The following is a 26,538-nucleotide window of genomic DNA, read 5'->3' as shown; positions in this document are numbered from 1 at the left end:
GTAAAATGGCCATAACAACATATGCTTCCCAACCTCACAGGGCTACCAGCGAAAGGCTCAAGCAGCCCGTGATTCATGTTTTCGGGGCTATTTTCCGAGCGTGCACGGTACGAAAAGTCAGTAATCTAGTTCCAGATTCCACACTGCAGCTAATCCTTTAGAAAATGCCATGTGTTAAGTTTGCGTGTAGAATCAAAGAAGAATACCCACAATTACCTGAAAACGTGGTTGTTACAGAGATTTGCAAAAACATAAAACTTCTCTAAGTATTTTGCTGTGGAAAACAGCGTTTGTTTTGTGAAAGATTATTTATGTTAACTTGTTGTACACTTATTTTTTTTTTAATGTTTATCCATTTTTGAGAGAGAGAGAGCATGAGTGGGGGAGGGGTAGAGAGAGGGAGACACAGAATCCGAAGCAGGCTCCAGGCTCCGAGCTGTCAGCACAGAGCCCGACGCGGGGCTCGAACTCACAAGCCGTGAGATCATGACCTGAGCTGAAGTCGGACGCTCAACCGACTGAGCCCCCCAGGCATGCCTGTTGTACACTTATTTTAAATGAATTTATTTAAATAAATACATGGCTTACTATTTTTAAGTGAATTGATACATATTTTTAAAATTTATTTTAATTTCAAACACAGTAAGTACCGATAAATATAAACTACACAAACACAAAAGGACACAAAAGGGTCCTCAATTTATTTTATTTTTCTTAATGTTTTTATTTATTTATGAGACAGTGTGCAAGCAGGGGAGGGGCAGAGACAGAGGGGGACAGAGGATGTCAAGCAGGGTCCAGGCTCCAAGCCATCAGCACAGAGCCCGACGCAGGGCTCAAAAACTCACGAGCCGTGAGATCATGACCTGAGCAGAAGTCCAACGCTTAACCAACTGAGCCACCCAGGCGCCCCCTCAATTTTTTTTTCAAAGGCTTTGTTTTTAAATCATATCTACACCCAGCATGGGACTCGAACTTATGACCCCAAGATCAAGAGTCACATGCTTCACCCCCTGCGCCAGCCAGGCTCCCCGTGGGTCCTCAACAATTTTTAAGAGCCATTAGTCTAGAAGACATGAACCCTTCTTGGGCAGCACAGTCACCATTATTAGAACCGATACTAGGAACACTTTCGATTTGGGGGTTTTCTTAATTCGCTAAGAATGATTTCTTAGCGTACAAAACTAAGAAGAAGAGTGTACAAAACTGACCGTGGGGGTCAGGGAAGAACAGAACCGCCAGGCTGCTGCCAGGCGCCCCAGTCCTCCGAGGACCGAGGCATGTGGAAGTGGCAGTCCGTGGCACTGTGATGCAGGCCTTTTTTGTTTTTTAGTATTTTTGATGTTTATTTAGTTTTGAGAGAGAGAAAGACGGACAGAGCAGGAGCGGGGGAGGGACAGAGAGAGAGGGAGACACAGAACCCGAAGCAGGCTCCAGGCTCCGAGCCGTCAGCACAGGGCCCGACGCGGGGCTCGAACCTGCAAACCACGAGTTCACGACCTGAGCCGGAAGTCAGATGTTTAATCGACTGAGCCACCCAAGCGCCCCGCAGGCCTTTTAATGAAGGTGATCTGGGGGACTGAGTCCACAGGCAAGAGGACGCTACAAAGGCCGGGGCTGATGGCGTTCAGCTGCGTGGCCCGCTCCCCGGGGACCCTAAAGGGTGTCTCAGCAACAGCTGTGTCTGTGAAGGCGGAAACCTTGGCAGCTGCCGCCAGAAGGCACCCTCGAGACGGCTCTAGGCGCACACTGCAGTGACCAGTGCTAAGGCGGGGACAGGAGCCTGCTGGAAGGAGGGCAGTGGTCAGGTCAGAACCTCGTCTCAGGCTGTGCCCCCCACAGCTTTCCTAAGTCACAACCGGAGGTGCGGGTGTGGGCAGAGAGGAGGCAGAGGCGAAAGGCTCTGCCCCAAGTTCACGGCTAGGAGCTGTTGGCCTTACTTCTGAGCTGGCCAGAGGGACATCGCCCCTGTCTGCCTGAGGCCAGAGAAGGCGCCTGCCCCCCTCCCTCGCTGGCCACTCGGGCCTTCTGACTGTCGGCTCTCTCGTCCGGGCAGCTCAGGTCCCAGACAAGCCTGGCTGGCTCCTGTACACAGACAGGTGAACAAATCCTAACTATACATCTCAATGATTATTTTAAAAATGTTTATTTATTTAAGTAATCTCTACACCCATCCTGGCGCTTGAACTCATGACGCCGAGATCAAGTCAAAAGTCACGGACACTCTTCTGACTGAGCCAGCCGGGCGCCCCTCGATGAATTTTTATATACACCCCACTTTTCCATTCAAAAATTAGATCGGAGTCTATCATGAAGCTACGGATTCTACACTTCACTTTTATAAGAGGTAAATTATAGACCGACCACAAAGAAAACAAAACAGATAAACGCAAGAAAGTTAAAACACGGAAATTCAGTTTAACATCCCATAACCACGTATGGCGTGGTAACAAGATCCTAACAGCGACATTTAACTCAGAAATAATTCCCACATATGTGTCTCCCATGCGGTGGGTGCTTTTCTGAGGACTCAGGATCACAAAATGACTCAGTCTCACAAGTATGAGTACGTCATCTAAAAACAAGGTTAAATAATCATCAGTACCCTGTGCTTGCCAGAGAGGGGGGAGTAAAAAAAAATGTTTATGTGGGAACATCATTCAATTTAAGTGCTTGAAGAGCTGACTTTGAACTCTCTGGAAATGAGCTCCAATTCCGGGCTCCTGTAGAAATGATAAAGGAAGCGATGCTGTGTTACTTTTATCTTCCGCGGGACACGTGGCAGGAGGGCGATATGCTGTTAAAATCCTGTCTCTCTGACTCCAAAGTTCCAATTAGACCTCATTCAGTGTGTGACTAGGCACACGAGACATTTTACGCCTTCAAGAAACACACACCTCCAGGTAGGAAGACAACAGACTAAACACACACGTGAGACACTAAAAAGAGAGCGGTAAGAAAAGAGAAGGAGAAAGATGAACGCGATTATAAATGGGACAGAAACTCTGCAGCCGCACACGCAACCAACCCCAGGCCCCGAAAGTCAAGGCCATCTGGTCAGAAACTGCAAAACGAGGGTACAAAATTCAGACTAGATAGTCTCTGATGTCCTTTTAAAAACTAGTTAAAGGGCAAAAGGAGGGATAAAGAAGTTGCCATGAAAATAGGGGGAGCCGGGCGCCCGGGTGGCTCAGCCAGGTCATGATCTCACGGTTGGAGAGACTGAGCCCTGCGTCAGGCTCTGTGCTGATGGCGAGGAGCCTGCTTGGGACTCTCTCTCTTCCTCTCTCTGCCCCTCCCCCACTTGCTCTCTCTCCCCTCTCTCAAAATAAATAAATAGACTTAAAGTGCATGAAACTTAGTGGCAGGATACAGGCAAGGCACAGTGAACAGCTCGGCCTCGCCGAGCACGGAACGTGCACGGTGGGAGCTCAGAAGGGCGGACTCAACCGCTTAGATTCTGCCCGCACAGGCGATCAGGTACCAGAGGTTCAGGGGAGAAGAGCGGCGGAAGGGAAGGAGCATGTTTGTAAAAGGATCGATCGGGTAGCCCCACGGAAAAGAGACCGGAGGGCAAGAGGTGAGGAGCGGGGAGTGGAGACTGCTACTGCCCCAGTCCCAGCACAGTGCCGGGGCCCAGATGAGAGGGAAGAGGTGGGTCACGAGAGAGCTGGGGGGAGGGAGACTCCATGGCGCTCAACAGGTCTGCACATAAAGACCACCAAAGATGCGAGCTAGCAGCCCCAGCGTTCAACCGATGTACATACAGGAAGAACAGTCTGATATGTGGGGGAGATCATGAATCCCCTCTGAGCGTACGGAGCTTGGGCGATGCTGAATGGGGATGCACTACGGCAGGCGCGCCCGGGAGAGCGCCCAGGGAGAGCTGGACAAGTCAGCCGGCAAGGAACGGCTGTAAGCAGTCCTCTGACACGAAAGCCCAAAACCCCACAGTGGAGAAAATAAAGAGCAGAACGGATATCAGGAAATAAGCGATCCAGTGGGCACATCTATTCTGAGAGCGCTTCCCTCTTAGAGAACAGGACAAGAGGTACAGTAACAAAAGAAGGCACAAGGGTGAAAACACTAGAATAATCATTATTGCTTCTTTGGGGGAAGAAAGGCCAAAATTCTGTAAAAAAGGACAATCATCGAAAACAAACTGGTTGCTAAACCCTTAGGTGAATGGCAGGCAAGGACACTCCCCATACACACGTCCACCGAACAAAACCCCAGACCCCGGGCTGACTCACTTGTCAATCTCAACACCACAGATAGAGACGAGCGGGCATTAAGCGTGTCCTGAATCCACATCTGGTCAAGCCTCTGGACGCAAATGCAATCAACAAAATCCAGACTATGGGAGGTTCTACAGAACGGACTCTGTTTCTTCAACTAAAAGAGGGGAGACGGACAGATCAGGAGAGACAGAACAACTACTTAGCATATAGTGACCGTCTCTGGACCCTGAAGTGACTAGACCAGCTGCAATAAACATTTATGAGACCTAAGGGCAGTGTGAACGTGAGCGAATGATGACACAGAATTATTAAGTCCTGCTCACGCAGACGGTAGTTACAAATCCCAAAATCGGTGGCTGAGGACCAGAAGGCTGAGCAGAGTGAAATCTTGAGCAGCATGCAAGGTCAGGAGCACAGAACTAGGAGCCTGCCCGCTGGGAGGAGGGGAAACGTCCCAGGCTTTCACCTGAGCCCCTGATCCATGATGAGCTACGCGTGCTAGACCCGTTCGCCTACCCGCCTGCCCAGAGCAGGACTCTAGACACAGCTCAATGTCATTGCCTCCGCGCTTCTTTCCGTACAATCACGGGCACATGAGACACCTACAATCCAGGATAACATCTGCACCCCTGTGAGTCTGTTTGCGTCGCCTCGTATTGTTACCTTGGACAGTGGCATGTTCCAGTGATTAAAAAAACGTGATCGAGAATTCTGCCAGAGAATCGGGAACCATTAAAAGAAAAGCCATAAAAAAAAACCATAAAAAAACAAACATAAAAAGCCTTTAAAAAATCATAAAAAGAAAACCCAAATGAAAAATGCAACATAAAGTAATGGAAATCAGCAATTCACCGGGTGTGTTTAAAGGCAATTTAGATACAGATGAAGAAAGAATTAGTTCTTCCACACTTTAGCAGAAGCAAATATCTGAGCTAAGCATGGGGGTGCGGGGTGGGGGATGGGGATTAAAATACAGAAGGATGGGAAGGCTGCATGGGGCGCGGTGACAAGGTTGGACTCAGTGGCACAAGAGTGCTAGCAGGAGGAAAGGGACCGCGGGGCAGAAGTGGTCTTGGAAGGGGCAATGGCTGAGAATTTTCCAAAACCAACCAAAGCCATCAAGGCACAGACGAAAATGCTCCAAGCTCCACGCCTGATACAGAGACGCAAACTTCACCTAAGCACCTCGGAGTGAGTGTGCTGGAAACCAAAGACAAAGAGAAAATTTTAGGAACCGCCAGTGCAAAGAAGCACAGATTAGCGCCAAAGGTACGAGAGCGAAACCGCAGGCTGGGTTCTCAACGGCACACAGCGCGGTGGGAAAATCGCCACCAGCTCTGGACTCTAAATCCGGGGGGGAAGAAACGTGAGAAATGAAGGAGGAGGGGCACCTGGCTGGCCCGGCCAATGGAGCATGTGACTCTTGATCTCGGGGTTGTGAGTTCGGGCCCCATGCTGGGCGTGGAGCTTACTTAAAAAAAAATTGAGGAGCGCCTGGGTGGCTCAGTCGGTTGAGCGTCCGACTTCAGCTCAGGTCATGATCTCGCAGTCTGTGAGTTCGAGCCCCGCATCGGGCTCTGTGCTGACAGCTCGGAGCCTGGAGCCTGCTTGGGATTCTGTGCCTCCCTCTCTCTGTCCCTCCCCCACTCATGCTTGCTCTCTCTCTCTCTCTCTCTCTCTCTCAAAAATAAACATTAAAAAAATTTTTTTTAAATCTAGACACAGAAATCCACGTCAACATACTGAGCAGCAGCGTGCGGGCCGGGAGGCAGCAGGGACAGAGTTCAAGTGCTCTGGGGCCGCTCTGCGTCCACTGCGGGTAAAGAGCAGCAGTGGCGGTCAGTCTCTGGTCGGTCAAGGCTGCGCTGGAGAGCAGGTGACCGCTAAAGGAATGACGAAGACGAGAGCAAAAATACCCATCACAGGGTGAGAGGTGAAAAGGTACAATGTAACAATAAACGTTACCTCATCAAAAAAGGAGGGAGAAAAAAGGAAAAGCACAGAACGGGGGGACCAAGAGGGAGCAAGGGGTCAGATGGCCGAGTTCAAGTGAAATTTTTCAGTTACTACTGTACCCGTACATCAGCTAAATACTCTGGTTAAAATATTAATACTGTCAGATTAGGGCCAAAAATAACAACTACAGGCTGTCCACCTACCCTCTTCCGTAGAAAACCACAGGAAGGCTGAACATAAAAGTCTGGAAGACAACAAGCCGTGCAAACACTAAGCAAAAGGGGAAAAAAGCTAATACTTTCCAAGAGAAGTATTTACTTCTATTTATTTATTTTTAAATTTTCTTTTTGAGAGAGAGACAGACAGACAGAGCACGAGTGGGGGAGGGGCAGAGGGAGAGGGAGAGGGAGACACAGAATCCGAAGCAGACTCCAGGCTCCGAGCTGTCAGCGCAGAGCCTGACGCGGGGCTTGAACTCACGAACCATGAGATCATGTCCTGGGCAGAAGTCAGCCACTTAACTAACTGAGCCACCCAGGCGCCCCGAGAAGTGTTTACCATTAAAAAAGAGACCATTTCATGAGGATCCACCAGAAAGATCTAAAAATCCTACCTTTGGATACATGTGACAACACAGCTCCAACACATATACAGCAAAAATGACAGGACTGAAAAGAGGAACAGATTAATGGTGACCGATAGAGAACAGCAAATAAAACTCGAAAACCATGAGGATATACACTGCACAAGAGGGGCCCTGCATCCAATCACAGCGGATGTGTGTGTTTTTCAAGAGCGTGCTGACCTCTTACCCAGCTCCAGCACATGATGGACCATAAAACAAGTCCAACAAACTTCAAAGGACTGAAATCATTCAGGGTATGTTGTTCTCTGACCAAAGGGATTATTAGAAACAACAAAATCAACCTGAAACCCCCTGATGTTTGAAACAAATTTTTTTTAATGTTTATGTATTTTTGAGAGGCAGAGAGAGAGAGAGAGTGTGAGCAGGAGAGGGGCAGAGTGAAAGAGAGACACAGAATCTGAAGCAGGCTCCAGGCTCCGAGCTGTCAGCACAGACCACAATGCGGGGCTCGAACTCATGAACCGCGAGATCATGACATGAGCCGAAGTCGGACGCTCAACTCACTGAGCCACCCAGGCGCCCCTGAAAACCCCCTGATGTCTAGAAATTAATCAACCTACTTCTAAATAACTTGCAATGTCCATGGAGACACCCTCAGTATTCTGAACTGAACAGTAATGAGAATACAACATATTGAGACTTGCAGAATACAGCTAAACACCTATCACTTACACCTCTGGGGAGACTCCTTATTTATTTATTTTTTATTTTTCTACTTGAGAGAGAGAGAGAGAGAGAGAAAAGGAGTGTGAAAGCGGGGGAGGGGGACAGAGGGAGAAGGAAAGAGAATCTTTTTTTTTTTTAAGAGTGTATAATTTATGAGGCGCCGGGGTGGCTCAGTCGTTTAAGCGTCCGACTCTAGTTCAGGTCATGATCTCACGGTTCGTGAGTTCGAGCCCCGCGTCGGGCTCTGCGCTGACAGCTCGGAGCCTGGAGCCTGCTTCGGATTCTGGGTCTCCCTCTCTCTCTCTGCCCCTCCCCCACTTGTGCTCTGTCTCTATCAAAAATAAATAAATGTAAAAAAAAAATTTAGAGTGTATGATTTACTTAAGTTCACGTTAGTTAACGTACAGCGTAGTGTTAGGTTCAGGGGTAGAACCCAGCGATTCATCACTTATATACAACACCCAGTGCTCATCCCCACAGGGAGAGAAAATGTTAAGCAGGCTCCAGGATCAGCACAGAGCCCAATGCTCTGAGGGCTTGATCCCACGACCCTGTTCGTGACCTGAGTCGAAATCGAGAGTTGGATGCTCAACTGACTGAGCCACCCAGGCACCCCTAGACTTCTTTTAAAAAAAAGGGTAGCAGATCAGGAATTAAAGAGAGTGTCACTACAAATTCTACAGAAAATAAGAGTGTATGATGCACAACTTTATGCCAATAAATTTGAAAATTGAGATGAAACAGAGAAATTCCTAGAAAAACACAATTATCAAAACGAACAGAAGAAACTAGAGATCTGAGAAGTTCTACATCTGGCTTTTTAAAAATTTTTTTTAGGTTTATCTTTGAAAGAGAGAGATAGACAAGAGTGCGAGCAGGGGAGGGGCAGAGAGAGAGAGGGAGTCACAGAATCCGAAGCAGGCTCCAGGCTCCAAGCTGTCAGCACAGAGCCCCACGCGGGGCTGCAACCCACGAACCATGAGATCATGACCTGAGCCCAAGTCGGATGCTCAACCAACTGAGCCACCCAGGCGCCCCTGAAAAGTTCTACATCTATTAAAGAAAAACTTGCCTACAAAGAAAACTATAGTTATTTTAAAAAGCAGTAACACAAACCCTCTCCAAGCAATATCTGAGAACACACAAAGGTGAGATATTCCCTGATTCATTTCATAAAACCAGCATCACTTGAGAGCAGAATACGACAAGGATATTACAAAACAAGGAAAAATTTAAGCCAATCTCACTCATGAATATAGATGCAAACATCCTACACAAAATATTAGCAAGCAGAATCCAGTATATAAAAAGAATACTTAGTCCTTGCCAGGTTAATTTAACACTCAAAAATACGTGTAATTCACCACCATAACAAAATAGCCAGAAAAATCACACTATCATTTCACTCGATGCTGGAAAAAACATTTGACAAGTGACATCCAAACAGGATTTTAAAAATTCATCTATTGAGGATAAAAACTAAGAATAGAAGAATTCCCTTAATCTGATAAAGAATATTAAAAACAAAACAAAATGGAAGCAAACCATCATTTTTTTTAAGTTTATTTTTTTTAGTCATCTCTACACCCAACATGGGGCTTGAACTCATAACCCTGAAGTCAAGAGTCCTGTGCTCCACTGACGGAGACGCCCAGGCACCCCAAAGCAACCATCATTCTTAATGGTGAAATGATGACACTTCTGAGATCAGGAATGACAGACACCGATGATCTCCACTGCTGTTTAACGAATATTTACTGAGGGTCCTAGGAAACACAATAAAGCAAATAAAAGAAATGTGCAAGAATTAGTAAGGAAAAAACAAAACTGTCACTATTTGTAGACATATAGAAAATCCAATAGAAATATCCATAGAGGACGCCTGGGTGGCTCAGTCAGTTAAGAGTCTGACTCTCGGTTTTGGCTCAGGTCATGATCTCACGGTTCATGAGTTCGAGCCCCACGTTGGGCTCTGTGCTGATGGTGTGGAGCCTGCTTGGGATTCTCTCTCTCTCCCTTGCTCTCTGCCCTTTCCCCACCTGTGTACTCTCTCTCTCTTTTAAAATAAATAGGTAAACAAACAAAAAAGGAATATCCATAGAAAAGTAGAAAAAAACGTAGAAAATCCAAAAGAATCACCAGCTAAACTGTCATGACCAATAAACAATCTTAGTAAGATTTTATTTGTAAGAAATATGACAGGGGCACCTGGGTGGCTCAGTCGGTTAAGCATCCGACTTCAGCTCAGGTCATGATCTCGCGGTTCGTGAGTTCGAGTCCCATGTCGGGTTCTGTGCCGACAGCTTGGAGCCTGGAGCCTGCTTCGGATTCTGTGTCTCCCTCTCTCTCTGCCCCTCCCCTGCCCATGCTCTGTCTCTCTCTCTCTCAAAAATAAACAAACATTAAAAAAAATTTTTAAAAAACCACGACAACTGTATTTCTACATCATGGCATCCATCAGAAAATGCTAAAACCACCATTTAAGTAGCATCCAAAAAAAAATCAAATACCCCAAAATAAACGTAAGAAGAGCCATCCTGGCCTCCACAGACAGCCGTAAAACAGATCATGGAAGTTGAAGAACTACGTAAACAGATACAGCCATGAACTAGAAGATCACATATTGCCAAGATCGTACTTCTCTCCTCAGCTGATCTACAGAATCAACAAAATCCCAAAGAAAGTTCCAGCGAGGGTGCATGTGTGTGCATGTGCGTATGTAAAACTGACATACGGTTCTAAAATTATACTGAAATGCAAAAGATGTCACAGCCAAAACCACCCTAAAGAATAACAAAAATGACGGCACCTACCACACCCAATACCAACACTTAGTCTAAAGACAATGGGATCTTAGCCGGAAGAGGGGCACACAGTCCCCCGACACAATTAAGAGCCCACTTAGGAGCACCTGATATGTGACAAGGTGGCACTTTGGAGCACTGGGTCAACTGGACAGCCATCTCACACCACACACAGAATCCGACTCCAAATGGGGCCGAGGCCAACTCCGTGAAATACACCATTACATTCCCCTCTCAGACCGGGGCCTTCCGTCTCCTGCTGGAATCTGCCGAAATCAGGCTTTATCTAGAAACACTGCATGTAGGAGTTACAGATCTGTGTACGCGACCACCCGGGATTCCCACTCCTCACACACCGTACAGAAAGGCACGCCTGTGGGCCCCAGGTACTGGCCCCAAACTGGCAAACACCCATGTCCAAAAGTAGCTGAGTGGATAAAGTGGGCCAGAAATCTTACCGTGGAACGTTATGCTATAACGCTACAACAGGATGAACGAAATATCCCAACCTTTTTCATTTCAGGGCCCCTTTACACTCTTTGAAATGATTAAAGACCCCAGAGACCTTTCATTTTATATCACCAAGCTTTTATAAACATATACCTGTTCATTTCAAAATACCCATTTTAAAATAAATCTCTTCGTTTTAAAACAACGATACTTGTTAACATCAACCACGTCTCTTACGAAAATAACCTTACGTTTTCCACAACGAAAGTGAGAAGGTGGTGCTGCTTTCTATTTTTGCCAATCTTCTGATTGTCTGGCTCCAGAGAAAGTGGCTCGGTTTTCAAATCTGTTTTCGCATTCAATCTGTGGTGCTATGTTGTGTCGGTTGGAGCAAATGAAGAAAATCAGCCTCACACACATAGTTGGTTTGGGAAAGAGAGCCGGAGTTTAACTGCCTTTCCCAGTTACCGTGGAGACTCCCCCTGGATGCTACCCCGAGACTCGACAAGTGAGAATTTCTTCAAGATCAGACGCAACGTGGCACACGTACCCCTATCGACGAACTTGCATCCTGTTCCTTACGTCAAAATCCAACAGCTTATCTTGCCTGTTGAAAGAATCTTTAACCCATCCGTGATTTTGTAACTATGTACACATCATTTGGAAAACGCTGGCTCAGGGAGTTATGATGGCCTTCCAGACGATGCCATTTCATCGTATGCCATTGGAAAAAAAAATCTGTCATTAATATCGCCCTCTGTCTCATCGGAAAGGGTTGCAAGTGCTGACAGGCCGTCCACAGGGGTAAACGGGAGTTTCCCCAAATCCGAATTTTCATGTGAAAACTCAGATTTTGGCATTGGCAACAAAGACGATCAATTGTTCCGTCTGAAGGGACGGGGCCGCTTTGTTCATTTCTCTAAATGTGTCTGCCGAACACCCCAGTTTGAGTAACGGTGGCTTATCTGTGAGTCACAGTCACTCTATCAGATAAAAATTGTGCGCTCTTAAAAAAAAAAAAAAAAATAGCGAGTTCAGTTTGCAACCCATAGAACTACGCCCCTGCCTTTCCCCGCGGTTCAGTATGGAAGTGTTTTATGCACGCTTTACCACCCCATCGCGTGGTATATTCAAAAGACTCCAGGGTTGACATTTCATAAAATCAATGATTTCTCCTGCTTTCTCAAGGGCAGCCTCACGTGACACTGGATTATAAGGACTGCTAGCACAGTCTGGGGTCACTGCCTTCCCCCACCATCGCTTCTGTACCTTCAGTACCAACATTGACAGTGAAAGGGGCAAGTAACGTCTTCAAATAATCACGAGAGCCATTGTAACTCATCCATTGGAACAGTCTTAGGGAGACCCTGAGGGTCCACAGGCCGTGCTTTGAGAACTTCTGGATTACACCAACGCAAAGCAATACAGATGAACCTTAAAAATGTGATGCTGAGTGAAGAAACAGACACAAAGACCATCTCCCATGGGATTCGTTCAGATACAAGTTCGTAAAGAGCAAAAACTACACTATATTGGTTGGGGATGTAGGCTTGGTTGATAAAACACACCGGGGGATCTTAAGACACTTCTCAGGAATTAACAGACAAAGCAGACAAAAACTAGTAAGGAAGATTTAGACAGAATTAAAAAGCTTAGTCCAAGGGCCACACACAGAACCCCCCACCGAACAATAACAGAATTAACGCTCTCACCAGGCCCAGACAACGCTCATCGAAACTGATGATACACAAGGCACACAGCCAGTCTCCACAAAAAACAAGGAACGGTATTATGTGAACCGTATTCTTTCCAATGCACGCAGTTTAAAAATCAGTAATAAAAAGACAACTTAAAAACCCCGCCTTGCGAAATTTTTAAAGTCTCCTTTTAGGTGGTTCACAGGTTGGACAAGAAATCGTAACGGAAAACAGAAAATATCTAGGGCTGGTGAATAAAAATACCACGCATCAAAAGGTGCGTGTGAGGTGAGCTAAACCAGCAGCAGAGGAGGCATTTACAGGTTTCAGATGGTTTTACTAGGAGAGAGGATGAAGATATGTGACCTGAGGAGGCGGGAGGCCGGGGAGGGTACATTCGACGAAGATACAAGGAAATGACTTAAGCCTATTGGCAACGTAACTCACTCACGTGAATGTGCGTTACCGCCGGTCTCCAGAAATGCGTCCAAAAGGTCGCTCCCAACTCCCTACGGTGTCTGCATCTCAGCGGCTCAATCCCCACCCACTGGTGAATCCCAACGCCAAGGACACCTTCCTCACCCTTGTGGATACCTGCAGCCCCACTTTCTTACTGGATCCTTTAAGTTTATGCATTTATTTTGAGAGAGAGAGAGAGAGCGGGGAGGGGCAGAGAGAGAGGGAGACAGAGGATCCCAAGCAGGTTCCACGACACGGGGCTCAAACTCACGAGCCAGGAGATCATGACCGGAGCTAAAGCCAGACGCTTAGCCGGCTGAGCCGCCCAGGCGCCCCTCTTACTAGGATTCTTGAAGGTCAAGTGCTCCAGCTTGTCACTGGCGGGGGCCCTTCCTCCACCCCACTAACCGCAGACACGACTGTCCCAAATTCTGAGCTCCGCTGGGACCTCACTGCTTCGAGATGAACTCAGCTTGTCCTTCTCTAAAGACCAAGGGGGGGCCACGCTTGGAAAAGAAATCCAGACCTCGCTCAGGTTGTCCCTGAGTTTAGCTGGGGAAAAAAAAAAAATCAAACTTACTTGATAAAACACACTTGCAAACTCTTAGAATCACGGCCAGGAAGGACTACAGAGGAACTCAGGTGTCCTTTCTTCGATTCCTTCTCTTTTACCCAGAATCTTCTTCCCCTTTCAATGTCCCTCCTCTCTCCCACTTGGAGGAAGCGCGAGGAGGTCGGAGGCGGGGAATCAAGGTGAAGAGGCTGGCAGGAAAGGCGGCTGGCTCCCTTCCACACTGCAGCTCCCCGCGCCCCCGGTGTCGCGTTTCCAGCACCAGACAGCACCCGACGCTGACCCCTGCTCAAATCTGAGATGTCAGCTGGCGATCTGACAGGTGACATCTGACATCTCACATCACGACCCACCTCCCTCCTTCGCTCCCTTATTCCCCCCAGACCCCTTCAGCCCACTGGACCAGGGAGGAAGGGAAGGGGGACCGTGCGGGCAATGGGTACGATGGCCACGGGTCCCCTGCCTTCCCAGGGCGGGACGGGCCTGCGCCCTGGCAAAACCACAAGCCGGGCCAGGACGTGGTGGCCTCACACGTTCTGCTGTGCAATCCTGGCCAGATCCTCGATGCTGCTCTCCCGTGATGCTCTTACTGGTGACTTCTCTTCCCCAAACCTTTTCCAGTTCAAGCCGCCTTCCCGACCGTGGTGGGTGTCCCCCACTTTGCGCCTTACCTCACAGAGACAACAGAAATGGGGGGCCGTCGGGCTTGACTGTACTACTCTGGCAAAGGTTGTGGGAGAACCATCCACTCCTCAGATCCTTCCCTGGGCAGCTCCCTCCTATCAGAAAGGTTCCAGCCCTAACGCGACCTTCTCGAAGAGCCCTTCACGGAGCCACTGCGGAAAGCCACTCTCCCGACTTACTCTATCCCCAGTCCGGTTTCATTTCCTTCTGGGATGTGTCAGAAAGGCAGGGACCCGGCCCGTCCCCACACCCTCTCCCCAGCACCTAGAACACAGTGTTCAGTAAATAGTCACCAAATAAACCAATTTCTTTGGGAAAACTAGTTCTGAGTGACCAAGAGCCCCGGGAGCACACCCACACCCCTCGCACAAAACTACGGCCCTCGTGGGGCACGTGGGCGGCTCCGTCGGTTGAGCATCCGACTTCGGCTCAGGTCGTGATCTCGCAGTTTGTGAGTTTGAGCCCCGCATCGGGCTCTGTGCTGACAGCTCAGAGTCTGGAGCCTGCTTCAGATTCTGTGTCTCCCTCTCTCTCTGCCCCTCCCCCGTGCTCTCTCTCCCCCCTAAAAATAAACATTAAAGAAAAGAAACTCAACCGCTCTCCTCCCAACTCAGACCTTTACGAAACAACTTTTCCCTCTGCTTTGTTTTATTCTAAATCAAAGCTCTCTAGCGCCTTCTTTAAGCCACTGCCGCCCTGTGTCTACTATCCCCTCAAGCTTTTTTTTTGTCATTCTAGAGCTTTTCAGGTATCTGGCTTCCGTTTTGCTGCTCTCCCTTATCCCTTAGTATTTTTAGTAACTCTTTCCACATGGTCAGTGACATCGTAGGTAACTGCAACACATGTGTCAACTGGTCAACTGCTGACCACAGGGCAACCCCGGCCTCAGTCTCGTCCTGGCTTCCTCTTAAAAACCTCAGTCCGATTCCGGCTCAGGTCGTGATCTCGTGGTTCAGGAGTTCGAGCCCCGCATCGGGCTTGCTGCTGTCAGCACAGAGCCTGCTTCGGATCCTCTGTCCCTCCCAGGCTCGTGCTCTCTCTTTCTCTCAAAAATAAATAAAACATTAAAAAAAAACAAAAAACAAAAACAAAACCCCTCAGTCTCCATTTTTCCCACCAGCCTGCCCTTGGTAACTCGGTTGCCCTCACTCCTCACGGAATCCTCTGTGCTGGCAGGGCTCTGTGCTCCACGCTCCTGGACACACACGGACTTCCCGCGGGTCTGCGGTCTGGATCCTACTAGTAACGCAATTCTCACCCCACATCCAACGCCCTGGTCTTCCTCCCACACGCTCTCCTGATCTCATCATACTCCAGCAAACCACTACGAAAGTCTTCAACTACCACGTGAGTATATTTAATCGCAGGTTGGATTACTTAAAATCACGCATTAAGGGGTGCCTGGGTGGCTCAGTCAGTTAAACGTCCGACTTCGGCTCAGGTCGCGATCTCACGGTCCGTGAGTTCGAGCCCCGTGTCGGGCTCTGTGCGGACAGCTCGGAGCCTGGAGCCCGCTTCGGATTCTGTGTCTCCCTCTCTCTCTAGCCTTCCCCTGGTTGTGCTCCCTCTTTCAAAAATAAACATTTTAAAGAATAAATTAAAAATAATAAAGTAAAATTACACGCTAAGATACAAAGGAATGGGAGACTCGGGTAAGCAAGAGGCAGCCTTTCTATCTGTAACACGGACAGTCACGTTAAACAGAGAGCGCGGGTACTGCACGTTTTCATGTGGCTCCCACGACGGCAGGTGCAATTTACTTGAATTCCCAGCCACCACCTCCCACGATCACGTGGCCGGAAATACTCACGTAGATAAGTCCTGAATAGTAGCGGTCCTTCAGGTTGTGTAACACAGAAGCTTCGTTCAAGCACGTCAATTCCGCCATATCCTCCACCTTGGAAAACTTAGGTGGGTTCATCTTCTGGATGTCATCTTTGTTGACCATCGCCTTCTTTCCGTTCTCGGCCAACTCCACCATGACCTCGTCTCCCCGCTCTTCCTTGATACTGGCTGCCTCGAAACCATGGCGTTCCGACGGGATCCACACTAGCTTTTTAGCCGTCCAGTCGGCCTGAGTGGCGGGGTTGTAGATGACCGCTCTGTCCACAAAGAGGTACCTCTCTGGGTCTTCGAGTCCGGCTCTCTGGGCCATTGTAAACAGAAGGATCCAAGAGCAATTGCCTCTAGGAGAGGAAGACGAGGAGGAGGACAAGGTTAGGTGTTTACAAATACTGGACAACTCACAGATTTTACTCCTCTGAGGAACTTAAATCAAAACCTTTGGCCGACAGGAAGCATCAACGGTAGCAGAGGCGCTGGGGTCATCCCCTTCACGGCCACGCTAACCGGGCATCCAAAATAAATGTCAGGGGTGACCACAAACTAGGAGCCCTCAAGACATGCCCTCTGTTACCAAGGGCTGAAAACCAAGCAGGGGGAAGAGGCCGAGTTCCTGCGGGACTTTCCCCCCCGCCCCACCTCATCTCTTCTCTCGCCCCCGCCACAAATTAAACAGGGAGTCAAGAAGGCAAAGGAGAACGAAGACAAGGAAAGCAGAGACTCCTGATGAAAGGTCACGGAGGTGGTGCCTGAATTACGGTGGCCACGGGGGCAGAGCTACAGAAGGCACAGTAGCTGCTAAACAGTAAACCATCAAGGGGCGCCTGGGCGGCTCAGTCGGTTAAGTGTCTGACTTTGGCTCAGGTCACGATCTCACGGGGAGTTCGAGCCCCGCATCTGGCGGTGCACTGACCACTCAGAGCCTAGAGCCTGCTTCGGATTCTGTGTCCCCCTCTCTCTCTGCCCCTTCCCTGCTCGCGTGCTGTCTCTGTCTCTCAAAAAAAAAAAAAAAAAAAAATGAATAAACGTTAAAAAAAATTTTTTAAAGAGAAAAGCACGTTCTTTCAAATCAGGTTAGGAGTTAGTCTAGAACATTCATGATTTTCACAATTAATGTATCTTAAGACCTAACTGGTTGACTCAACACCCATGTGCCATTGGTTCATACTGAGCCGTCGGCCACGGCTCCATACATGCCCCTCTCAGCTGCGTCTCGTCCTATCCTTGTGCCCCTGACTTTCTGGATCAAATGACGGGATTTTACAGTCATCACTCACCTTTCCGATGTGACTCATCACTCCTGCCTGACAATATCTTTGTGGAATCTGATGCCATCATTAAACACTTTTGTTATTACCCCAAATTCCAGGTTATTACAAATCCCAGAAGTATGGTCTCCGTGACCTCGTGCAAATCAACCCAAGAAGCCAACTGAGTAACTCCTCTTGCTCTATCACATCTTCCCAGTTTTTGCCTCCCCCACAAAATGATGGGGGTTCTTAGTAGGCAAAAGACAGAAAGCTGCAAGGCCAATCATGGAGTAGTCCAGGGCCACCTGGCTGGCTCAGTCGGTGGAGCGTGCGACTCCTGATCGCAGGGTTGTGAGTCTGAGCCCCACTCTGCGCATGGAGATCACTTAAAAACAAAATCTTAAAAGAAAAGCAGTCCAAAGTTGTTAAGAGGCTCTTAACCTCGGGTCCACAAATTTCAAGCTCCGTGAAATCACTGAAATGGTATAAAAACATACATTTCAGAAATTATTTGTCCTAAGGCCACGCATCACAAACTTGCACGCCCCAGAGCCTGGTTCTCAAACTTTGGCGGGTGCAGCACGCAAAAGGCTTGCTGGAGCCCCATCCCAGAGTCTCCAGTTCAGCGGGTCCGGGGCGGAGCCTGGTAATTTGCATTTCTAACAACTTCTCAGACGCAGCCGGTCCTGGCCGCCCCCCCCCCCCCCACCCCTTTGAGAACCATCACTCCTTAGTTCTCTGGTTGCCATGGTGAGCCACTGGCGTTAACAGGTATGCTGGCATAGAAACAAAGGTTGACACCCAATGTTCTAGACTAATTCTTAACCTGATTTAAAACGTATATGCTACCGTTTTGAAAATCATGGACTTGAGTAAAACAAAACTCAGAAAACAAGATGAAACAAATGAACAAAAAAAAAATCACAAAAGATGTAGCATTAAGACTTCTCCAAACAAAAATGCTAACATGTTTTAGAGTTCAACTTGTATTTGCCTTCTTCGGCATTCATGTGCAGGCGGGCCATACAGTACAGAAACTTTTCGCGGGGAGCATGTACAGTCTGAAGAATGGTTTCCAACTCCCATCATCACCTCCAGGGACCGGCTTTCGTAAGACCAGTAACACGCTTTCTGTCTTTGCAACGTATACTTTGCAAACCGCTAAAAAGGGAGCCATGGCACTGAGGGGGGACTCATCCAAGGTCAATCTGGCCCCGGACAAGAGGACACACACCCCATCTTTACAAATGGCAGCCTTTTGAAAGAGAAAATATCCCACCCTAACAAAATATGGCAACAAGTTACTCTCATGATTAAGAGGTATGAACTGTATATATCCCACATGACACCTAGGAAGTGGTCTCGCTTCTCGTAGGCGCGTGCATGCACAAATTTCTGTAATTTTACATTGGGCATGTAATTATATGCTTAAGTTGAGTGGGTGGCTATAAATTAGAATAGCTTAACAGGTCATTTCTGCAGCAGACCTTTTTTTTTTTTTTTTTAAAGTAAATTATATACTTAAAAATTAGTTTGCCGAATTGGTACATTTTATTTTATTTTCTTAGGCTTATTTATTTTGAGAGAGACAGAGCGCAAGCAGGGCAGGAGCAGAGACAGAGAGGGAGAACCAACTCGGGGCTTAAACTCATGAACCGTGAGATCACATCCTGAGCCAAAATCAAGAGTTAGATGCTTATTGGACTGAGCTACCCAAGTGCCACCCCAAATTGGTACATTTTAAATTTATCTGTATTTTTTTCTAGGTGAGGAAATGATTGTCATGTAAGGTGGGGGAAAACAATAGATCACAAAAATGTTAATTTTAAAATGCTCCTGACGTTGTGGGGGAAATTTACATACACACTTCTTTTTTTTTTTTAAAAGGGAACAGATAACGAATTAAAAACAGATAAGTGGATAAATAGGAACAGATACACATTGAATCTTCACTGGATAGTGAGATTACAAATTACTTCCACTTTTCCGGAGTTTCCTACAAGTAATTAGACGCTGAGCGGACAGGACCGTTTCCTGTTCCTGGCTGTATGGTGAGCACTTAGCCGCTTCCAGGGGCCACAGGACACTGACCAAGTATCACAGGCGTGGTCCCTACTCTCATCGTGACCTTCACCTTCTCCACAACCCAAAACCTACCATTCCTCCCAATCCTGACCCAAACGCGGCCCTCTGAGAAGTTCTTTTTCAGGTCAACCTGGCAACTTAATCCTTCTCGTCCTCACATTTTCGACTGCTCTCCTGGCATTCTCCGTGCTCTCCCTGCACGCTAGCAGAGGGCTGAGCACGTAGTAGGGACTCAGGCTGCTGAGTCTGATCGAGTTCGCGCGGCCAGCGAGGAGGCTGTGTTCGCTTTAACTCCATTCCTTCGTACATTTGGTCCCCGATCTTGAGAATCCTGCTATTTAACGGTGAACCCACTCCCAAAAGCCTAGTCTACAGGCAGGGAGAACAGCACAATGTTTAAAAATAGCAAACACTGCTCTCTATCGTTAATTACGGCCGGGCACTATTCTTTCTACATGGTTTACCTTTACCGCCTCTCAATCCTCACAACTATCAATATCTCCATTTTACAGATGAAGACGTTAAGGTGGAGAGAAAGCCGATAACCAGTGCGAGGTCGCGGATGTCACAAGCAGCAGAGCTGGGGTTAACCTCAGAGTCCCAGCCAGGTGACCGGGGGGTGTTCTGAAGGGCGTGAAGTATGCTCCACGCTGCCTCTCCACTAAATAAAAATCCTATCGATTCCGGTTTCAAGAAGGCAGGCTCAGCAATGAGCAAACACACTAGCACAATCCCGCAAAGGCTTTACGTTTAATAGGAAAAGAAAAAACCACTTATACTTAGGAGAAAAGGGAATAAAGAGGAAGCTCTTTGCAACAGACAGAAAGATAACTGGAAGGTGTTTGGTATCATTGGGAATAACTGGCTAATTGTAGCGAAGTCATTGATCCCTGGACGAAGGAACCCCCTACTGAGCCAAAGCCCCATCCCCTTGACTAGATTTAGACACACACACCCCCTTCCCACGGCCATTTTTTACTTCCAGCGAAATGCCACCCAGCAAACTTCTCAGCTGCCTCCGGGCACCTACTATAGGCACAGAGATGGGAAAACAACTCAATTTTGTGAAGATCTTATGCACGCCAAGCCAAACAACGATGGCTACATTATCCGTGACAGCACATCCCTCTAGAACAGATCAACTAAAACAGAATTGTCCCACCTGGTTTAACACCCCCACTGAGGCGACTTCACCTTACAGGCACGTGGGAACCTATTAATGCGCCAAAAATGCCGCGGAACCAAATGAGCACGCCCCCAAACCAAACGCAAAAGGGCACCCGCTATCTGTGGCCCGCACCTTCTCTCTGCTAACATCTTCCCGCTGGGTGTGGAGGCAACCCCAGGAATTTCAATGCTTCCCGTTCGCTGAGAAGGTCCACCAAATGCTGAAGCATACAGTCTCCCCCTCCCCGCACGACGTGCCCTTCAGAATTTCCTCCAGCTCGCCTTTCATTCTGTCTGTCTTCATTGTGATGATTTCCCCAAGGAGCCCAAATAAAAAGCCAACCTCTGGGGTCACATCCCTTTGCTGCAAAAGCTCGGGCTGCACACCGCCCGATTACACCATATGCTTTCTCCAGATAAGGCCAGGGAAGAACCGAATTTGAGACACAGAAGTAAAAGGATGCATAAAATAAAATGGCCACTTTTTCAGAATCCGAGACAGACGGGGGCATACTTCAACGTCAAAAGCAGGGGACTAAGAGAATACTTGGTATGGGCAGACTGATGAAGGAAATAAAACAATAAATAGATTAAAGTTTTCCAGAGTGAGGTACTATCGAGAATAATAAAGCCTGCCTCAGAGAATCTTCAGTTCCCAACATTAAAAAAAAAAAAAAAAAATCTCAGCAAAGCCAAAGTATTATATTTAGTATATTATATTATTGGGCAAAAACAGCAGCCTTTGTTCCGTTCGCAGGCTGGAGCTACCCCGCCTGCTCTCCCCTACCCCACCCCACCCACCCCAGCCACCCCACCCCCTTGCATCCACCGCAGTGGTCTTGAACGGAGCCGCAGAGGCCCCAGAAACAGATAACGGTCACAGGCAGAGGCCACGCCACCCAGCTGAGCCCAGACCCGCCGAGCGACCAGCCTCCCTCCCCAGGCCCCGGCTCCCGGGCCGGCCGGCCGGGCCGGGGGGCCTCCCGGGTCCCCCCGGGCCGCACCCGCCCACCGCAGGCCCACAAAGCCCCCGCGAACGCCGCGACTCGGCGGCTTCCACTCCCCTCCGACCCCATTCCAGGCCCATTTCATGGGCTCAGGGTGTGACCCCAGCTGCAGAAGGCCAGCCAGAGAGTCCGCGGCGAGCCGTGCCCGGATCGCTTACACAATAAAGGGATCCCGAGGCGAGGGCTGACCCTCCCCCCGGCCGCCCTGCCGCAGCGCGCCCCCGCCGCATTTCCCGCCTCGCCCCCCACCCCGCCCCGGGCCTCGCCGCGCGTCCGGCCTCGGCCCCCCGCGGCCCCCCGCCCGCGCTCCTGCCCCACGGCCCCGGCGGAGTCCACCCACCCCCTCCGCGCGCCGGCGGCCGGCTCGGACCCTCGCCCGCCGCGCGCTGCCCGGGCCGTGCGGAGGGGCCCCTGCCCTCCGGGCCCCCCACCCCTCGGGGCCGGGAGCGCCGCCGGCCTTCCGAGCCCTGCGAACCCTCTACCGCACCCGGGCTGCCGGGCCGGCCTAATCCGCCCGGGAACCCACCCAGGAGCCGGCCCTTCTTGTCCGGCGCCCCCCACCCACACCCAGGATCGCGCTTTCCAGCCCGCACCGCGGCTCCCTCCCCTCGCGGGACCCCCGGGGCCTCCACCGGAGCACTAGGCCTCCCGACCCCCGTGCCCCACAGATCCCACACACCGAGGACCAGGTCCCTGCATCCCCACCCCCGGATTGCCATCCCCAGCCCCCCCCCCCCGCAAGGGTCGTCCCCCCGGCACACCCAGGCCGCGATCCTTGCAGGGGTCTGAAGCTCCAGGACCCTATTCCTCGACTCTCCAGAGGGCTCTCCACCCACCGGGGTCGGTTCCCTCCGCACCCCCCGCCAGGGCCGGTCCCCGCACGAATCTCCGGCTCCGCAGCACCAGCCCTCCACCCAGCGCCCCCTCGGTCTTCTCCGTGCTCCTGCCTCCCACAGGCGCCCCGCACCCTTCCCCCGGCCCGGGACCCTTCCCTCCCCCACCGCCGTGCCCCCGCCCGCGGCCGCCGCGTTCGGACCCGGGCCGCCGCACCTCTCACCTTCAGCCGAAGATGGTGGCGCCGGCGCACGTCCCCAGCCGAGACCACAGATCCGGCCCCTCAGTCCCAAACCCACCGCTGCCTCCGCCGGGCTCCTTTAGCACTGCCGCTCGGGGCTGCCCCACCCACTCCCACCCTCATTGGGCCAGCTCCACGCCCGTCACCGCCGCCCCCAGACCCACTGGTCCGTTTGCGCGCCCATCTCCAAGGGAAGACGTTAGCAACCCGAACGAAGCTACCTTCCCGAGGTCCGCTCCCTCCACCCACCTGGAATGATGCTCATTGGCTCCCGCTCCCAGCCCAGGCCGCCGGGGCCGCAGTCTCATAGGCTGTCCCGCACGCCCGTCACAGATTCCGGGAGGTGCGGCCGGGGCAGCCGCGGGCGATTGGCTGGCGCCCGCGGAGACGGACAGCCGGGGCCGGCCGGGAGCCCGCGAGCCCGCGGAGCAGCGGCTGCGGACCCCGCGGGGGCCCGGGCCGTGCGGACGCCGGGGCAGGTGTGCCGCGGCGGGGAGCCCCGAGCCGCGCCCGGACGCGCCTCGCCCGGCGTCGGGCCGACGCGGCAGCCCACTCGGGCGCCTCGCCGCCCCCTCTCCGTGCCGCAGCCGGCGTGCCCCGCAGCCGCACCGGCTCCCACCGCCGAACCGCGGGCCCCCGGCGCTGCCTGCAGGGGCGGGGCCCGAGCGCGGTCCACAGGCCTTACGTCACCCCCGGCGCTGCTGCGGGGGGCGGGGGCCGCGGCTCTGCGGCTCACCTGCAGTGGGGGGAGGGGGCGGGGCCCCGGGCGGCTCTGCCCATGCGCGCGGGCGCCGCCGGGGGCCCCGGGCCGCGGGCCGCGCCGCAGTCGCCGTCGCGATCCCGGGCGGCCTTCTCCGCTGCCGCAGTTGGGGTGTTTGCGCGGGGAGGGGCCTCGCTCCCTACCCGGGCTCCTGGCTGGGCTGAGATCCCAGAACGAGAGGCGAGCCCGCCTAGGAGAGAAGACTCGGGAACAGGACGTTCGTTCACCTCATTCATTCGTTCTTTGCTTCATTCATTCATCACAAGGAGCCCCCCGTCCAATCCCCTAGCGCCTGTAAGCTCTTCGGAGGCCTCAGAAGACTTTGGAGAACTGGAGGGGGCGGGTTGGGGGGAGGGGGAGGCTCCAAAATAAGGAAAGGAAACTGGAAAAATTGAAGCTAATAAATTTTTAATATCTGAAATATCTGCAGCATCCAGTCAACTGTAACATGACTTACATAATTACATATAACAGAGTTTAAGTCACAAGAGCGAAACGAATTACTTGTTCTGCCGAAAAGTGCAAATCATCAAAAGCCCTTTCCCAAATTTTTAGAGCAAAATGCAGTTATTTAATCTTGGCGATGGTGCGTTGCAATACGTGTGATGTAAGTGGGTAAGCCTAGGAAACTTGCAGTCTGGTTAAAAAAAAAAAGTGAATAAAGCAAAAAAAAAAAACAAGGCAGGAAATGATAAGGAAGGGTTGGCTGGTGGAATTCAGAGAGGGCTCCAAGAGGCCTCGGAGCGCAGTCCTTCCTGGGGAAGTCGGAATCAGGTCCTGTGTCCTTTGTCCTAGTGCATCTGGTTCCCCACCCCCCACCAGGCCCCTGGGGTAAGCAGCTCCTTGTCCAGGTGACTTGTGACTTGGCTCCATGAAGAGGTCTGCCCTTAATGCAGTCTGCACGGGGAGTACAGGTTAACTGTACAAAATACGCGAACGACGTTCCTCTTCTGAAATGTTTAAGGGTGTTCAGAGAGGACCAAAGAGTCCACTGGTCATTTCTGAATGCAGTGTGCCACGCCTAGAGCATTCATGCACAGACAACCCTGTTAGCCACCAAGTCTGTAGTTTCCCACAATTTTTTTTAACGTTATTTATTTTTCAGAGACAGAGACAGAGCACGAGTGGGGGAGGGGCAGCGAGCAAGGGAGACACAGAATCTGAAACAGGCTCCAGGCTCCGAGCTGTCAGCCCAGAGCCCGATGCGGGGCTCAAACCCACAAACTATGAGATCATGACCTGAGCTGAAGTCGGACGCTCAACTGACTGAGCCACCCAGGCGCCCCCCACGTTTTTTTTTAAATTAATTTATTTTTTTTTGCGGGGGTAGGGGAGGGACAGAGGGAAAGAGAGAATCCCAAGCATGCTCCACGTTGTCAGCACAGAGCCTAGACTCGCTGCTCGGATCTCATGAACAGAGAGATCATGACCTGAGCTGAAATCGAGTCGGTCGCTTAAGGGACTAAGCCTCCCAGGTACCGCTTCCCACAATTTTAAAACAAACTCAGTGGATCCTCATCAGAAGGCGGCAGGAAACTCACCAGAATTAAACGTCACAAGGATGTTAGTCTTAATGAGAAATCAGTATCAAAGAGAATGTTCCCAGATGTACTTTCTATAGCCCCGGCGACTCTCCCAACACTTAGACCTGATGTTTTTAACTGCCTGCTGGAAATCTCTACCTGGGTGAGAGGGAAACCGCAAAGCAGCAAGTCTTAAAGCTCTTTTCTTCCTATTTCCATTTCACCCTCTCTCCAACTTCCCTTTGTTAATGGAAGCAGCCTTGAAACCCCTGATCCCTTCCTCTCCCTGGCTCCAATATCATGTCCCTCTCTACCTCTATCATCCAACCAGCCAGGGTCCTCCCCCATGGAGCTGTATTCCAGAATCTGCTGCCATTTTTATGAGGAAAACACAGGACTTCCAACCCAATAAACCTGGTTTTGAATCCATCTCGGCCATTACTGGGTGTTTAAACTTTGATCAATTCTTTAACCTCATCTTTAAGAGGGGGAAATAAATATGGGGTGCCGGGGTGGTTCAGCCAGTTGAGCGTCCTTGGTTCAGGTCACGATCTCGCAGTTCGTGAGTTCAAGCCCCACGTCGGCCTCTGTGCTGACAGCTCGGAGCCCGGAACCTGCTTCGGATTCTGTGTCTCCCTCTCTCTCTGCCCCTCCCCTGCTCGCACTCTTTCTCTCAAAAAGTAATAAAAGGGAGATATAAATAGATACTTTAAGGACTCATTCAGTGGATACATAACAGGATGATGTACCAGGGGGGAAAAGGGGCATCACGAAATATAGTAGATTAACAATTGTTTTTCAGTCTACAAGTTCATTACAAGTGAAAGAAATCTTTCCCTTCTTTCTCCATAGTAATTTTTGCTGACAGTCCAGGCTGCTTTACCCCCAGAAGAGAAAGTTCACAGACCATTGTTTTGCACTGTTTAGGTCAGAAGTCCAAACTCATTCCCTCAGGGTGGTTCCGGCCCATGAACCTGTTTTGTATCTGCACAGGGCTGATACGAAGAATTTTTTTTTTTTTTTTTTTTTACTTGAATGAATTCCAACATTTAAAAATCTATCCAGCACCATTAGCCATTAGGGAAAAGGAAATCAAAATCATAATGAGATACCACTCCACACCCACCGGGAATGAATCGAAAAGATAGACAATAGCAAGTGTTGGTGAGGACGTAGAGAAACAGGAAAGCTCAGTCATTTCCAGTGGGCATATAAAATGGAGCACCCACTCTGAAAAATCATCTGCCACGTGCTTAAAAACTTCAACACAAAGGGATCCACGAGGCTACCCTTAGGTACCTACCAAGCGACAACAACAAAAATGTAATACGTATATGGACCCAAAGACTTGCACACAAATGCTCACAGCAGTGACAATATTCACAACAGTAGAGAGAAAAGAAAGAAAGGAACAAAGGAAGGAAGGATGGAAGGAAGGAATCAAGAAAAAGAGAAGAGGAAGGGAGGAAGGAAGGGACAAAAAGAGAAGAGAAGAGAAAGAGAGAAAAGAGAAAAGGAAAGAAAAAAGAAAAGAAAAAAGAAAAGAAAAGAGGCATTCCGTCAACTGGCGAATGGATACACAAAATGTCTACATCCATACAACGGAGTACTACTCATCAATAAAAAGGAACAAACTACAGATAGGTACGTATGTG

General features: G+C 50.0%; 1 protein-coding gene across 7 annotated transcripts in view; it reads right to left on the bottom strand.

The window, feature by feature from the left end:
- Positions 1–23,015, bottom strand: part of MYH10 (myosin heavy chain 10) — a 129,895-nt gene extending 106,880 nt beyond the window's left edge. For 3 of the 7 annotated variants that reach the window (XM_053892665.1, XM_053892666.1, XM_053892664.1), the window contains exons 1-2: positions 22,850–23,014; positions 15,985–16,360 (exon numbers count right to left, since the gene is read on the bottom strand). In XM_053892665.1, the coding sequence (XP_053748640.1) occupies positions 15,985–16,360; positions 22,850–22,908 (435 nt within the window). In that variant the 5' untranslated portion in view covers positions 22,909–23,014. Of the gene's footprint in view, positions 1–15,984; positions 16,361–22,582; positions 22,716–22,849 lie in introns of those variants that run through there. The other 4 variants (XM_053892662.1, XM_053892663.1, XM_053892668.1 and 1 more) reach the window with 3 other exon arrangements.
- Positions 23,016–26,538: the final 3,523 nt, after the last annotated feature.

This window comes from Panthera pardus, unplaced genomic scaffold (assembly GCF_024362965.1).
Source record: "Panthera pardus isolate Hobbes unplaced genomic scaffold, ASM2436296v1 HiC_scaffold_3, whole genome shotgun sequence".
Lineage (NCBI taxonomy): Eukaryota > Metazoa > Chordata > Mammalia > Carnivora > Felidae > Panthera > Panthera pardus.
Note: the sequence above shows the minus strand (reverse complement) of the source record. Positions and strands in the feature narration are given on the sequence as shown.